The sequence below is a fragment of the Lutra lutra genome, chromosome 8 (assembly GCF_902655055.1).
Source record: "Lutra lutra chromosome 8, mLutLut1.2, whole genome shotgun sequence".
Taxonomy (NCBI): Eukaryota; Metazoa; Chordata; class Mammalia; order Carnivora; family Mustelidae; genus Lutra; species Lutra lutra.
Genome location: NC_062285.1, coordinates 13,641,720 through 13,655,326, shown reverse-complemented (window position 1 = coordinate 13,655,326; position 13,607 = coordinate 13,641,720). Strand labels below are relative to the sequence as shown.

At 39.8% G+C, this 13,607-nt stretch overlaps 1 protein-coding gene across 6 annotated transcripts in view; it reads right to left on the bottom strand.

Moving 5' to 3' along the window:
• MYO3A (myosin IIIA) overlaps nucleotides 1–13,607 on the bottom strand; it is a 248,501-nt gene that overhangs the window by 200,400 nt on the left and 34,494 nt on the right. For 5 of the 6 annotated variants that reach the window (XM_047743195.1, XM_047743199.1, XM_047743196.1 and 2 more), the window contains exons 5-6: nucleotides 7,238–7,342; nucleotides 6,570–6,669 (exon numbers count right to left, since the gene is read on the bottom strand). In XM_047743195.1, the coding sequence (XP_047599151.1) occupies nucleotides 6,570–6,669; nucleotides 7,238–7,342 (205 nt within the window). The remainder of the gene's footprint in view (nucleotides 1–6,569; nucleotides 6,670–7,237; nucleotides 7,343–13,607) is intronic. The other variant, XM_047743198.1, reaches the window with a different exon arrangement.

The following is a 13,607-nucleotide window of genomic DNA, read 5'->3' as shown; positions in this document are numbered from 1 at the left end:
CTAACAAAGTCAGGAGATGAGCACTGATATATTTCTACCATCTAATCTACAGACCCTATTCAAAATTCATCAATTGTTCCACATGTGTCTGTCCTTACAACAAAAAGGATCCAATCCGGGATCACGTGTCACATTTAGTTGTCATGTGTTTTTAGCTTCCTTCGATCTGGAGGAGTTCTTTAATCTTTCCTTGAATTGTATGACTGTGACACTCTGTAGAATGTTCCTGAATTTGGATTTATCAGATATTCCCTCACGAGTGTATTTCTGGTGGCAATATCATGGAAGTGACACTGAGGTCATTCCATCGCATCCTAGCAGATGGGAGGTGACTGTCACTTGCCCCATTCCTGGCTGTGTTCATGCTGATCAATTGATTAAGTTTTGTCTGCCAGGCTCCTGTCCTGTAAAGTTTCTTTCTTTCTCTCTCTCTCTTTCTTTCACCCTGCCTCCTTCCCTCCCTTCCTTTCTTTTTAAGATTTTACTTATTTCTTTGACAGAGAGAGTGCACACACAAGCAGGGGGAGCAGCAGGCAGAAAGCCTGACGTGGGGCTGGATCCCAGGACCCTGGGACCATGACCTGAGCTGCAGGCAAATGCTTAACCGTCTGAGCCACCCATGTGCCCCTTCTGTGAAGTTTCTGTTTTTCTTTTGTAATTATGTATTTTATGAAATATTTTAAGACTATGTAAATAGCCTATTTCTAGTTAAAACTTAACACACTAGTTTAGGATCCACTGAAGTTTGGGGATGAATTATTACTATGATGATTGCCAAATGATAATTTAAAAATCTTCATTATTCCTTCTGTATTTATTAGTTGGCATTCTTCTGCAAGGAAAAATTTCTTTCCATTCATTTATTTATAGATATAAGTAGGCAGCTACGGATTAATAGATATCTGTTTTATTCAATGGGTGACCATCCTTACTATCATTATTATTTTGCGTCTCAAATTTTCCCAGATTTGCTTAGTGAGAATTCCTTTAATTTGGCTTCATGTCCTTTTGATATGTTTCCATCATTCTTTTAATATTTCCTTCTTTTTCAGCACATTCAGTTCCAGGTTCATCCTGTATAGCCCATAATGGCCAAGAATCCTGGCTTCCTCTTGGATGAGAATTATATTTAAAAAAACAAGAGGTAGGTGCTTGATGGGTTTGCTCTTAGGGCATCAATGGTTGCTAGTCTCTTAGTGGAAAGAGCTGAATAATATGTACACATACACCCATACATGCCCATCCTACATGCACGTTCCATCATATTTATTTTTATATTTATTTTATGTTTGTCTCTGTATTTTGAAAGCCATGAGTTCACACTGATACCTGTGATTCCAATCCCTAACACCCCTGGAGGTTCAGTTTTCTTCCTTTCCATATTTGTAATTCTTTTCTACAACATTAAGAAACCTGGCTCCCCTTGTTCTTATTATATTTCCTGATGGTATTAATTCCCCTTCATGTAACAATCTCTTGTCTCCATCTTGACCCCCTACACAGATGTCCTTCGTATCTAGCTTCGGCTCTGACAGCCTGATGTGGGGTCATCACTATCTCTCCAAACAGATCCTCTCCTTTCCCCACTTGGGGGCTCAACACTCCATACCAAGCACAGCTACCAACCCCCTCCTGGCATGGATGCCCTTCTCATCCCCTTCAGGCCCAAACCACATGGTGAGCTCACCCCACACTCCTCTGCCTGCTCACCACCACCCTCCTCCAACTCTTTTATTCTGAATTGTTTGAGAGGAATGGAAGGAACTTCAGTTTTTAAGTTCAGGTACGACTGCCTCACTGGATGCTAGAAGTGGGTTATTAATAAATAAATCACAACTTCACTTTGACCTACATTACTCATGGGGGATTTGGTCTAAAATTGGGCATGTGGGTAATAAGAGATTTAAAGTCATAAAATATTCTGTCATAAGAACAGCGTCTAAATAAATCACAAGAAGTACATTCTGTACTTTTGTATTGAAATGTTAACTATCCTATTAGAAATGAAGTTCCCCAGAGAGAAATCATTGAAATGAGAACTGGGAACTGCCCTTCAAATTCAGTCTCTCTTTCATTTTCCAGTCCAGATAAGGACTGCTTTTCCAGACATCAGTCTATTTGCCTAAAGGGGTTTACTTCCTGGGAGATCATATTATTTATTGATTGATTATATACCAGTGACTGTTAATGTATTTCATTAATAAACATTTACAAGTTCCCTTGTCTTTTTACTTTCTGAGGTGTCTGGGGGATTTCTATAAAAACATATCCATTGAGCAACAACAAAAAAGGTTTTCTTAAAGGCTGTATTCATAAGGAGCATTAGCCAACTGAATCTTACTTTTAGTATAATTAAGTAGCTTAATATAATACTTAAAATACTTAAAATAATACCAAATTTATTCTAGCAAAGGACTACTTTTTATTTTTGAAACAGAAGCTATTTTGGGAACTCATATTTTCAGTATTTAGCAACTATTTTAAAAAATATTTAGTTACTATTTATCAAGTACGTACTGAGCGCGCAGCACTGAGCTGGGGTTAAGGGAGAACTCGAATTCGTGATAATGGTAATAGCTCAAGTTTTTACAATGATAAAATGTCAATAATTATACTAAGCAGTTTACCTGGATCATGCAATTTACTTTTCACAGCAATCAACCATCTGAGGTAGAGAATACTCTTTTTCCTATTTGTAGATGAGCATTTTGAGGTCCTGTGGAAAATTTTGCCTCTCATTCATTCACTCATTTGAAAGTATTTACTGAACACTTTCAAGGTGTTGGGACCATGTTTGGCTCTGGGGACCAAGTGCTAGACCAGAGACCATGGCACCATGAAGCCTACAGCTTAGCAGGGAAAGTGGTCACATTAAACATATGAGTACAATCAAGTGTGACAGCTGTTGGCTAAACAGAGTGTGGGGTGTTGGGGGTACTCCGCCAGGCAAACAGAAGTCAGCTGGGTGTAGGGGTGAAGGGAGGTTTCTAGGCAAGGAACCCATCATGTCTGTAGCTGGTCACAACATTTAATAACACTGCACTAAGACGCCCAGAGCAACTGTAGTTTCTTCCATTTGCCTCTGCTGTGCCTCTTTTTATGCCTCTACCTGCTGGCAGGGAGGGCAGGAAACCTTAGTCAGATCTAATAAACCTATAAAGTCCTTTCAGACAGAATCCAGTCTCCCTTGGATAAAACTGTCTGGTCCATCTCTCCAATGGCATCCCTACTCCTTCCTCCCTCCTGAAGATGGGACCGTGTGTATAGGATGAGGAAGGGTCCTTGGGTGTGGAGGGTCACTAGCCGTGAGGACCACATACCCGTGTGTCTGCCCAACTGGCCTCCCTGGCTGGTGCTGGCATCAGCTGAGCTTGCAGTCCACTCTCTGCATGTAGGCGGGACTCCCTGGTCCTCCCTGGCAGACTCAGGTTCACGCGGGCTTCAGGGGCAGCTGAGAATACTTCGAGGTCTGGCTGTGCCTGCTGTTCAGACCAGCCCAGGTGATTTGCTCTGCGCCTCACTGCCCATGCTGAGCAACCCCTCTAGGAACTTCCCAGATCCTCAGTGACTTTTGGGCTTCTGGACACTAAGGGAAGGGTTTGGGGAAGCTCGACTTGAGTACTTCTACTGAACCACTTTATAGGTCCAGGTGTAAATGATAAGGACATTGCTCACTCCAGTCTGCAGCAGTGTCCTCTCTGGAACATGGATGACAATGGTGGGGAGTGTGTAGGTGACAGCCTCCTCCTGCCCTCGCTGTCAGCTTCACTTTTATAAATCTCATCTCACTCTCCTGCCTCTTTCTCTGTTTCATCTTTCCATAGTCTCCCTAGAATTAGAAAGGGTTCCCCTCTTCTTTCTGTTCTCGCTTGGGTGGAACACTTTGGGGTATCCCTGGAAATTTCCCCTGTATGCTAAAGACAAGACAAAACAATTCAGACAGACTTTGCTCAAGGGGTAGCCTGGGTCTTGCTACTCAGACAATCATAAGGCAAAAGCCTACGCAAGGGCTGGTGGAAGGCAATGACCAGAATACTGAGCAAGACGGGGCCAGGATCAGCTACACTTTCCGAAAGGGTCCCCCCACGTTACAGTGCAGAGAATGGACTGGAAGAAAGGAAGAAAGACTGGACGTAGGCAGTTTAGGGAAGTAAAGTGGAGGAGGTCTGGTGGGAGATGATGGCCAGGACTAGAGAGAAGCCAGAGAAGTGGAGTCTGGGGACACATGTAATAGACAGAGCTTTGGACTAGTTGTAGATGTGGGAGGCGAAGAGGAAGAAAGACTTGAATGAGCCTAAGATTTCTGACTTAAGCAACGAAACCAGACTGCTGACTTTTTTGAAGAGAAGAAACTCCAGATATGAAGCAGATTTCTGGGGATGGCTGAGGCGGTGAAGCTCCACTGGGACATTCTGAGGACTGGCAGGCATCTGGGCACAGTCCTTCAGAAGCCAATAACGAGTTCACTGTTGATTTTGTGAGGTGAGAAGTTCAAATAAAAGGTATCCTAAAACGCTTTACTCCCAGTTGCAGCCTTCCCTGAACCTTTGATTTCAACATTACATGAGGACATCTGTTTTCAGCGTAAATTCTGCCGGTTGTGGTTTATCCCATCTGGTCCCTTCTGCCCTTGAAGAGTTTCACTAGGCTTGCAACTCCTCCCCCCAGGTTTTAATTCCTTTGGAAACCGACAAATGGTTTTAGGCAAACTGAATCCAAGTCCTCTTACTGTGGAGAACAGAAATATAAGCATTATCTTATATGCAAATAATAGCATTTTCGTATCCGGCGCTGTGAACACACGGAGTAGGTGACTGGCCCTCTTTCCTAACTGTTGCTGAAAATAAAGTCTGTAACTCATCCAGAACCAAAGCCCTCCCTTTACCAGTTTCCCAAATTACAATTATTTACAAAGGTATCACATAAAAGGTCACTTTATTAATTATTTAGGTATATGATTTTAATCTCGGCTACTTTGGAGGGTGTCCCAAGAAGGTGCATTTCTCAAAGCTACTTGGTTTACCAGTTTTTCTTACATGACTGAAGAGAATGACCCTTCGTATGGAGAAAGGTAAAGGGTTTTGTTGTTCTTTTCCACATTGGGCACAAGTTGCTGTTAGTATCCTAACGCAGCCAGACTGTTCAAACACACAGCTCTGAGCTCAACCAGCAATGCAGACTAGCTGCATCCCAGCTGTTCATCAGAAATTCACTGTCAAGCTCACTGTTGCTCAGCAGTTTTTGAAAGCTCAATTGAGGAAAAAAAAAAAAAAAAAAGGAAGGTACATGCATGGCTGTTTGAAGGACATGCGATTCATCGGCTCCTCTCTAGATGCTCTGAAATTCATTCTGGGGTTAGCCAGATGAACAGGGAGCTACACACTCAAATATTAAACTCAATTAACTTCCACCTTCCCTAAGCTTGTTTCTAAAATGCAAACTGAAGTAATATTCATTCATTCATTCAACTATTACTCCCTGACCTACTACACCCAAAGCATTAGGTCTACAAAATAGAATAAGACAAAATGCTACTTCTGAAAGACCCTGTCTGTTTACATTTCTAAGTATTTTTATCAAAGGAAAAGGACCTAATAGATAATAAAAGTCCTATGAGATAATCACAAAATGGGAGGAGTATCAAGAGTAAAGAAGCACCAAGAGGAACACCTTCCCCTGTCAGAGTAAGGGAAAGGTGACTGAAGGACACTCGACACGGAGATGTTCTAGAATCATGCGGCCCACTGTCCTGGGAGCAGCGCGCTCACAGGAATCCAATGGGAGGAGGAGTGGAAGGACACAGTCACACCGCTAAGTAACCACCCAGATGTACAGGGGTCAACTGATGCTCTGTCCTTCGGCTAAGACACAGAAACCCGTCTGGCTTAGTAAATACGGAAATATATTTTCCCACGTGACAAAAGTTCCAGAGTTAGGGCAGGTGCCAGAATCGGTTAATTCGGTGGCTCAATTCTACCATGGAGGACCCTCATTCTTCCTGCCTCTCAGCTCTGCCTCTCCCAGGACAGCTGTCCTCTCGGGACGGAGCAGCTCAGGATGGAGCAAGATAGATGGAGCAAGATGGCCGCAGCACGTTCACATGTGGCAGCAAGACAGATGGGGACCTGAGAAAGAAAAAGACCACCTCTCCCCGTGCCTCCTTAGGAGGGAAACAATTTTCCTAGAGACCTTTGAAGGTTTCCCCTCTTGCCTCAAAATGCTGCATTTGGACCCCTGCCCATTTGTAAAGCACCTAATAAGGGCCGTGGGACTACCACACAGGCCTAATGTAATCATTTGAGGGGCTGTCAATTTTAGACCATTGACCACGCCGACTGCTACTGTGGTGTTTCAGGTACAAGCTCGCTGGCTTGAAGAGTCACCCTTTCTTCTGGGAATCTCTCACTGACCATATTCACAAAAAAAATCTCTAACTTTCCTACCCCAGCGGGATACTGTTTTTTTCCTCCACTTTCAATGCCTAGAAAGCGAGACTCATGGAAAATGATCAAATCTTTATCATAACTACTCATTTTACAGAAAACTCACCCATTTTCAGCAACACTTACCAAAGTCTACGAGTTTGACTCCACCTTCAGTGGTCAACAGAATGTTATTTCCTTTCACATCACGGTGGATGGTTTTGTTGTTATGCAAATGCTGAAGTCCCTAAGGGGTGGGAAATATAAGACTTTTAAAGAAAGCATCAAACAACATTTTTCAGAGGATGGCATTTGTGCAAAATCAATTGGAAATACATGTCAAAATTAACACTCAAACAGTCTTAAAATGTTTCGCAATGAATAAGTCAAATCAAAGTACCTCATTTCTGCTGTGGAGTTTATAAAAATTCATAAACTAGAGCACCCTCTTCCTTAACTCTTATCAAATACTTCATTAAAAATGTGTTGATCTCAGTAGATGAAACATTCTGTATATTTATTTTAAATGATGGCAAATAAAAACCAATTAGTAAAAAAGACACAGTATCTGCCTTCATCACAATCAGTCTCGGAAGTATAGGTAGGACATCAGAATTCAGGGTTCTGTTAACATATAAGGAGGGTAGGTTTCTAATAAAATAAGGAAGTAGTAATGCCAAACATTTCAGATTCTGCCCATACTCTTGCATCAATCAATACTAAGGCAGTGATATTTTTCTAAAATTAGGATCCACGTTTTTTATTGAACAATGACTGCCTCATAATTAATGCGTGACCAATTTAAATTGCCTTACCAATAGTGCTTCATGTAAAATATAGGCAATTATGGGTTCACTCATTCTTTGGCCCCTCTTCAGAAATCCCTTCACAAGATCAGCTACTGATCCTCCATTGCACAGCTATAAAGGAATATTCCAAGATATTAAAATGGATATGACATTTTAAGTACTTGCTCTAAAAGGTTTTCTGAAAAAATTTTTTTGAAACTGTCTCGATGTTTTGTTTCAAATGATTACTCTCATCATCTTTATGGCTTCATAAATGAATGTGTAAATTGTACTAATGTGCAATTAATTATTAGAAAACAGTTTTCATGTGAGTTACTTTTTAGAGAAGCCCTGGGCTTGATTTTTCAATTCAAGGAGAATAATTATGATTCCACAAATTAGTCCCCAATTTTCGCATCTAGGGCTTAAAAAAAAAGTAGTCTTGATTTCTGATTGTTTCATTAATAGTGCAAAAAAGACCTCAATACAAGGATATATACTATTTTGTATATACATTCATTAAAAACATGACCCCCGTTATGGCAAAATTTCAGAATGCATTAAAATAAGGACTACAAATAACATTTCAGGTAACTCTTCTAAATATGCTTCTCAGGCTCTTTAGTTTCCTCCCACCCCACCCCACAAAAGTAGGGGAATCGAAGTGAAAAAACAAAAGGAAAGACCACGGTAAAGGATTTTTCATACGAAGGTTCTCCATAGCTAGGTACACAGAAAACTTTCAAAAGACCTACAGATTTGCAGAACAGAGAAGCACCAGTATTAGCCCTGGAATACAAGAGGGGCGATAATTAGGTAAATGGTTCCAGTGAAGCTTGGACCCCATTGAGTACTTGATCTTTTAATCTCTGACCCTTTAGCCTCTACCTTCTGCCCTGATTCTCCTCTGGGGCTCTGGTCCATGGTCTGACCCTGACCTTTCATCCTTCTCTCCTGCCTGCCTTTGTTACCCACCAGTGCCTGGGAGCTAAAAGCCATAATTTCCCTGACTCTCTAACCTAAATAGAGCCAGAGAAAATAGGTCAGAGGACATCATAAACCCCTGGCATCCTAGTTTGAAATAATGAACACATTTTCTCCCCAACTTTTTCATAACATGGTAATTCGATTTTATTGGATGCCCAACACTTCTGATACATTATGGATTAGGTAATCATAGTTCAAATGTGTTAAGTGCATACTTTGTGCCAGGGACATTTCTAATCCATTCACATGAGTTATCTCTATACCTCATCTCTCCCTAAATAGGGTATGATCTTCTCCGTATTAAAGATTGGGAAAGTGAGACTCAAAATGATAAAGTAACTCGCAAAAGATCATGCAGTAGTGACAGAGCTAAGAGAGGCACTTGGACAGTCTGATTCTAGAATGGAGCCTTCACACTTAGCCAATTTGCAGCTCATGTCTTTCTAATTCAAAGAAAACTTCTTTCAGCTCAGAGGAGGTACAGCCCCAGCATTCCCAAACCCGCATTTTCTTCTGCATCAGGAAGGGGAACAATGTTTCGTGGGACAAACAGAAGACCCTTGCTGTCTAGGCAGCAGAGATCAGGGTCACACTGCCCCCATTGTGGCCTAGCATGACTGGCTCAAAAAATTACTCAAAATTGAAAAGAAATTCAAAATTCTTTCAATTGCATGGCACTTTCAAAGAATCAAGTTTTAGGGGTGCTGGGGTGGCTCAGTTGGCTAAGTGTCTGACTCTTGATTTCAACGCAGGTCATGATCTTGGGGTCATGAGATCAAGCCCCGCATGAGGCTCTGTGTTGGGTGTGGAACCGTAAGATTCTCTGTCTCTCTCTCCTTCTGCCTCTCCCCTGCTTGTTCTCCCTCTCTCAGAAGAAAGAAAGAAAGAAGAAAAGTAAAGAAAAAGTACCAAATTTTAGGGCCAGTTTTAAAATATCTAAAAATCACTGTGGAGAAACTAAATGTCCTTTCCAATTTCTCCAAAGTGTGGCTTCTTTTTGGCTGCATCTTCTGGGGCTGACTATTATGTTAATGCAAGAGGAAATAGCTGGAAAGTTGCGGGGCGGGGGGTGGGGGAGAAGGGATAAAGGAACCCTAAAGAATGTGCAGGAAATAAAATAAAAAATGAAATACAGGAAGAACTAATGCAACCTTGTAATTCACACTGAGCAGTTTAAATTTTATTTTCTCCAGTCAACTTTTATTTCAGTTGTTTTTCCCATTGAGTCAAGGTTAGAATACAGGATTTTTTGGTAATAAATTCTCACTTTGTTTTTTAAAATGAGGTATATTGAGATATAATTTACATAAAATAAATTTAACCCAATTTAACTGAAATTCTGAGTTTTGACAAGTGCATTCATCATCTAACCGCTACCACAATCAAGATACAGAAAAAATTCAGGACATAAAAATCTTCCTTGTGTTTCTTTGTAGTCAAATCCCTACCCAGCCCCTGGAAACCACTAATCTGTCTTCTGTCCCCATGGCATCGCCTTTGCAATACTGTCATAGAAACTGAGTCATAAGGTTGAAGCCCATTGAGTCTGGTTTCTTTGACTTTACCTAATGCATCTAAAATTCATCTCTGTTGAGTATTTCTTTTCTAGAAATTTTTTTAGAATTTTCTAGAGTATTGAATATTCTAGAAAAGAATATTTCTTTCCTAATGTTTTAATGTTCATTCCTTTTTCGATTGTTTGTTTTAGAGAGAGGAGTGTGAGAGAGCATGAGCGGGGAGAGCGGCAGTGGCGGGGGGAAGAGATTCTCAAGCAGACTCCACACTGCCCAGCCTGATATGGGGCTCAGTCTCATGACCGAGAGATCATGACCAGAGCCAAAATCAAGAATACGATGCTCAACCAACTGAGCCACCCAAGTGCACCACTGTTCATTACCTTTTTGATGCTGAATATTCCATTGAATAGATAAGCCACTGTTTGTTTATTCACTAACTGAAAGACATTTGAGGTATTTCTAATTTGGGGCCATTATGACCAAAACCATTGTAAACGTTGCATACAGGTCCTTACATGAATATACTTTTCATTTCTCTTGAGTAAGTACCTAGGACAGGGGACTGTTAAGTCCTATGAGTCATATGTTTAACCTTCATCATCCAAACTATTTGTCAAAGTAGCTATCCCATTCTGCATTCCCACTAGTGGTGTAATATACCTTAAATGCATATTGTTAAGAACAATCCACAATCATTTGAGCTAAAACTGACAGCCCAAGACTGAAAAACTCTGCATTAAAGAGATTAAATAACAGTTACCAAGATTATACATTAAGTCTTGAATTGTTACATGGGAAAAATATATTATTTACATGGGAAAATAATAATGAGCAAGCACTGTGGAATAACATAGATGGACTGATAACATCAAGTTGGAAGGGAAAAAAGGAAAAGATTTAAAGACAGGCTAGAATCTGCCCTTGAAGATGTTGACAAGTTTTCTCCTGCTGTTCTGGTGTACTGACTTTGGTTACAGTGTCTTCTGCAATTCAGAAGTGTACTTTGGGGAGAGGTGGATTCAAATTTATCAACTTTTTTCTTAATGTTCCCTGTTTTATTTGGTCATGCTTAGAAGAAAGGCTTTTCCCTAAACTAAGATCATTATAACATTTTTGTGTTTTCTTTTTATGATTTTATGTCCTTAACATATTTTGATCTTTATTTCACTTACAGTATTTTATTTTTTAGTTTATTTCCTTTCTTTAAAGACTTATTTATTTCAGAGAGAGAGAGAGCAGGGGAGGGGCAGAGGGAGAGGGAGAAAAGGAATCTTAAGCAGGTTCCACGCCCTATGTGAAATTGACGCTTAAGCTGAAATCAAGAGTCGGACTCTCAACTGACCGAGCATCCAGGTGGCCCTCACTTCCAGGGTTTTAAATGTGTAATATTGAGTTTGTTTCCAGTAGACAGTCTGCTACTGTATGCGATGTCACCATTGCTATACGCTGCATTCCAGTGAATGCCTGGGCCTTTCTCTAGATTATCTACGAAATTCCTCTGATTTCTCTGTTCTTGTGAAGTATCAACTTGTTTTAAAGCCTGTTTTAAAGCTTGTTTAACAGTTGGTTTATCAAATAAGTCATCTCTTATTATCTTTCCAAAAATTTCTGGGCTCTTCCTGCACATGTACTCTTCTAGATGAAATTCAGAACCAGCTTCTCAAAGACAGGACTATAAATAATTTGAATAACACAGTAAATTAATTGTTTCAATAATGTAATTATTTCATATGACATTTGAAAAAGAATGATCATTGATTGGTTGAAACTTTTAACCATATGAAGATAGAATGACCAAAATTTTTAAAAAATGACCAATTACCAATCAATGACTAAAAAGTTAAAAAAAAAGAAAGAAAGAAAAGAAAACTTCTAAAGTGGGGAGGATTTTAAAAGTCCACTAAAATCCTTAAATTACAGATCAAAAAGAAAAAGGAAACTCCAAAACATTATTTGAGTTTAATATATGGAAGGACTAGAGTAAATTAAAGAGAATAAATAAATTATGAAAACCAGATATTCGGTTTTACTTCCAGATAATGTGAATTTGAGATAACAGAAGCTTTATTTTTTCCTTTTATATCTTTTACTGTACTGTTTGCTATATATTGTGATTATTAATAATATACATGCAACTTGTTTTCAGAAGTATTATTTAAAATAAATATCTAAATACTTGCGGCTTTTAAAATATCTAGTTTCTGATACTTAGGTTTTATTAAAAATCCAAGCCCAATCTAAGCATTTGCATACCATCATTGCTTTTCCAGGGTTTCATTAAATAATTAGTGCCTGGTTAGAGAGTGCACTTGAACTAAAAATATTTGGTGCCTACTACATGCATGACCCTATGACAGCTATTGACAGTCTACCTCAAGTTGAGAGTCTTGAAGACTTCTTGATGAGGGACAGAACTGGTCCCTTACCACTGCTTAGCATGGACCTTATATCAGCACCCTTCCATGGGAGCATCTAGTCTGTTTTCAATGTTCACCTGGGCCTCACCTTCCCAAGATCCTAAACACTACCCTCACAGGGAAAGAGAGATTAAAGTACAAAGACCAAAAATAACTCCTGTTTAGAAACCAGGAAGAAAAGAGACAACAAAACAACATAAAATTGCAAAGGGATGGAAAGTAACAATGAAATCAGAGACAGAACTTCCCCAAAGTACAGAGACTCTGATGTGCGATATTTTTATCAGGAGGTCTCATTCTCCGTCTGGGAGTAGTGTTAAGGTGGGAAACAAAGAGAAAGGGGAAAATGCCTTTTTCTTTTGTGTACCTACTTTGCAAAGGATAGGTACCTCAGATTTTATATCTTCTAGCATCTATAGCTCCAAAAGTTAGAGTGTGTAAATCTAGACGCCTGCCCTTTGAAGTCATAAAATTCCCATTTTACATAGCTTGAGGCACAGACATTTTGCCCACTTACTTGTTGATTCATTTTATTATTATTTTTTTTGATTACTTATGCTGAAGAAAAAAACTGCCTCCAAATAGTCTTTTTTTAAGAGATTAATGACAAGTGGGTTAAGCCACTGCCTTCGGCTCAGGTCATGATCTCAGGGTCCTGGGATCGAGCCCCGCATCGGGCTCTCTGCTCGGCAAGGAGCCTGCTTCCTCCTCTCTCTCTGCCTGCCTCTCTGCCTGCTTGTGATCTCTCTCTGTCAAATAAATAAATAAAATCTTAAAAAAAAAAAAAAAAAAAAGAAGGGGCGCCTGGGTGGCTCAGTGGGTTAAGAGATTAATGACAGAGAAAATCACAAATGATGAAATATTTTTAAATTGAAAATCCTCCCCCTCGTGGAATCTATGCTGGTTCTCTGCTTGACTATGGTCATGTCTGCTGGTAGGGGAAATTACTGCGTGAGGCTTTGTGTGGACCTTGACCAAGAGGAAGTGAAGATGTGGATGATTCCCTCTTCTTGGATCCTGACCAATGCCTCCTACCCATGTTCTGTACAGAGAATAGCAAAGTTTGTTTCTCTGGCTGCTGTGGTTTAGTCTCTAGGATAGAAAAGAGTCTTCTGAATGAAGGTTTAAGAAAGTAGGTTGAAATGAAAGCCCAACGGGGGAAGAGGGCAAATATAACAAACATGGAAATTATGAAACAGACTATAGGTGCCAAATGTCAATAAACCACAAATGAATGTGTGGTTGAACTATTCCTAAAGATGCTCGAAATGAAACAGCACCATGAATTCTCAAAACCTCACTTAGAATTACTGGTATTTCAAATACCAATACTCTTGGTGAAATATGCTTTTGCTCAACTAGCACAAAATACCTTTCTTTCATATAAAGAAAAGTAAAAACAATAAATTTTAAATCAAAGTGTACTTGTTTTTAAATGATCATGAAGGATTAAATATATAAAATGATGTTTCTGAA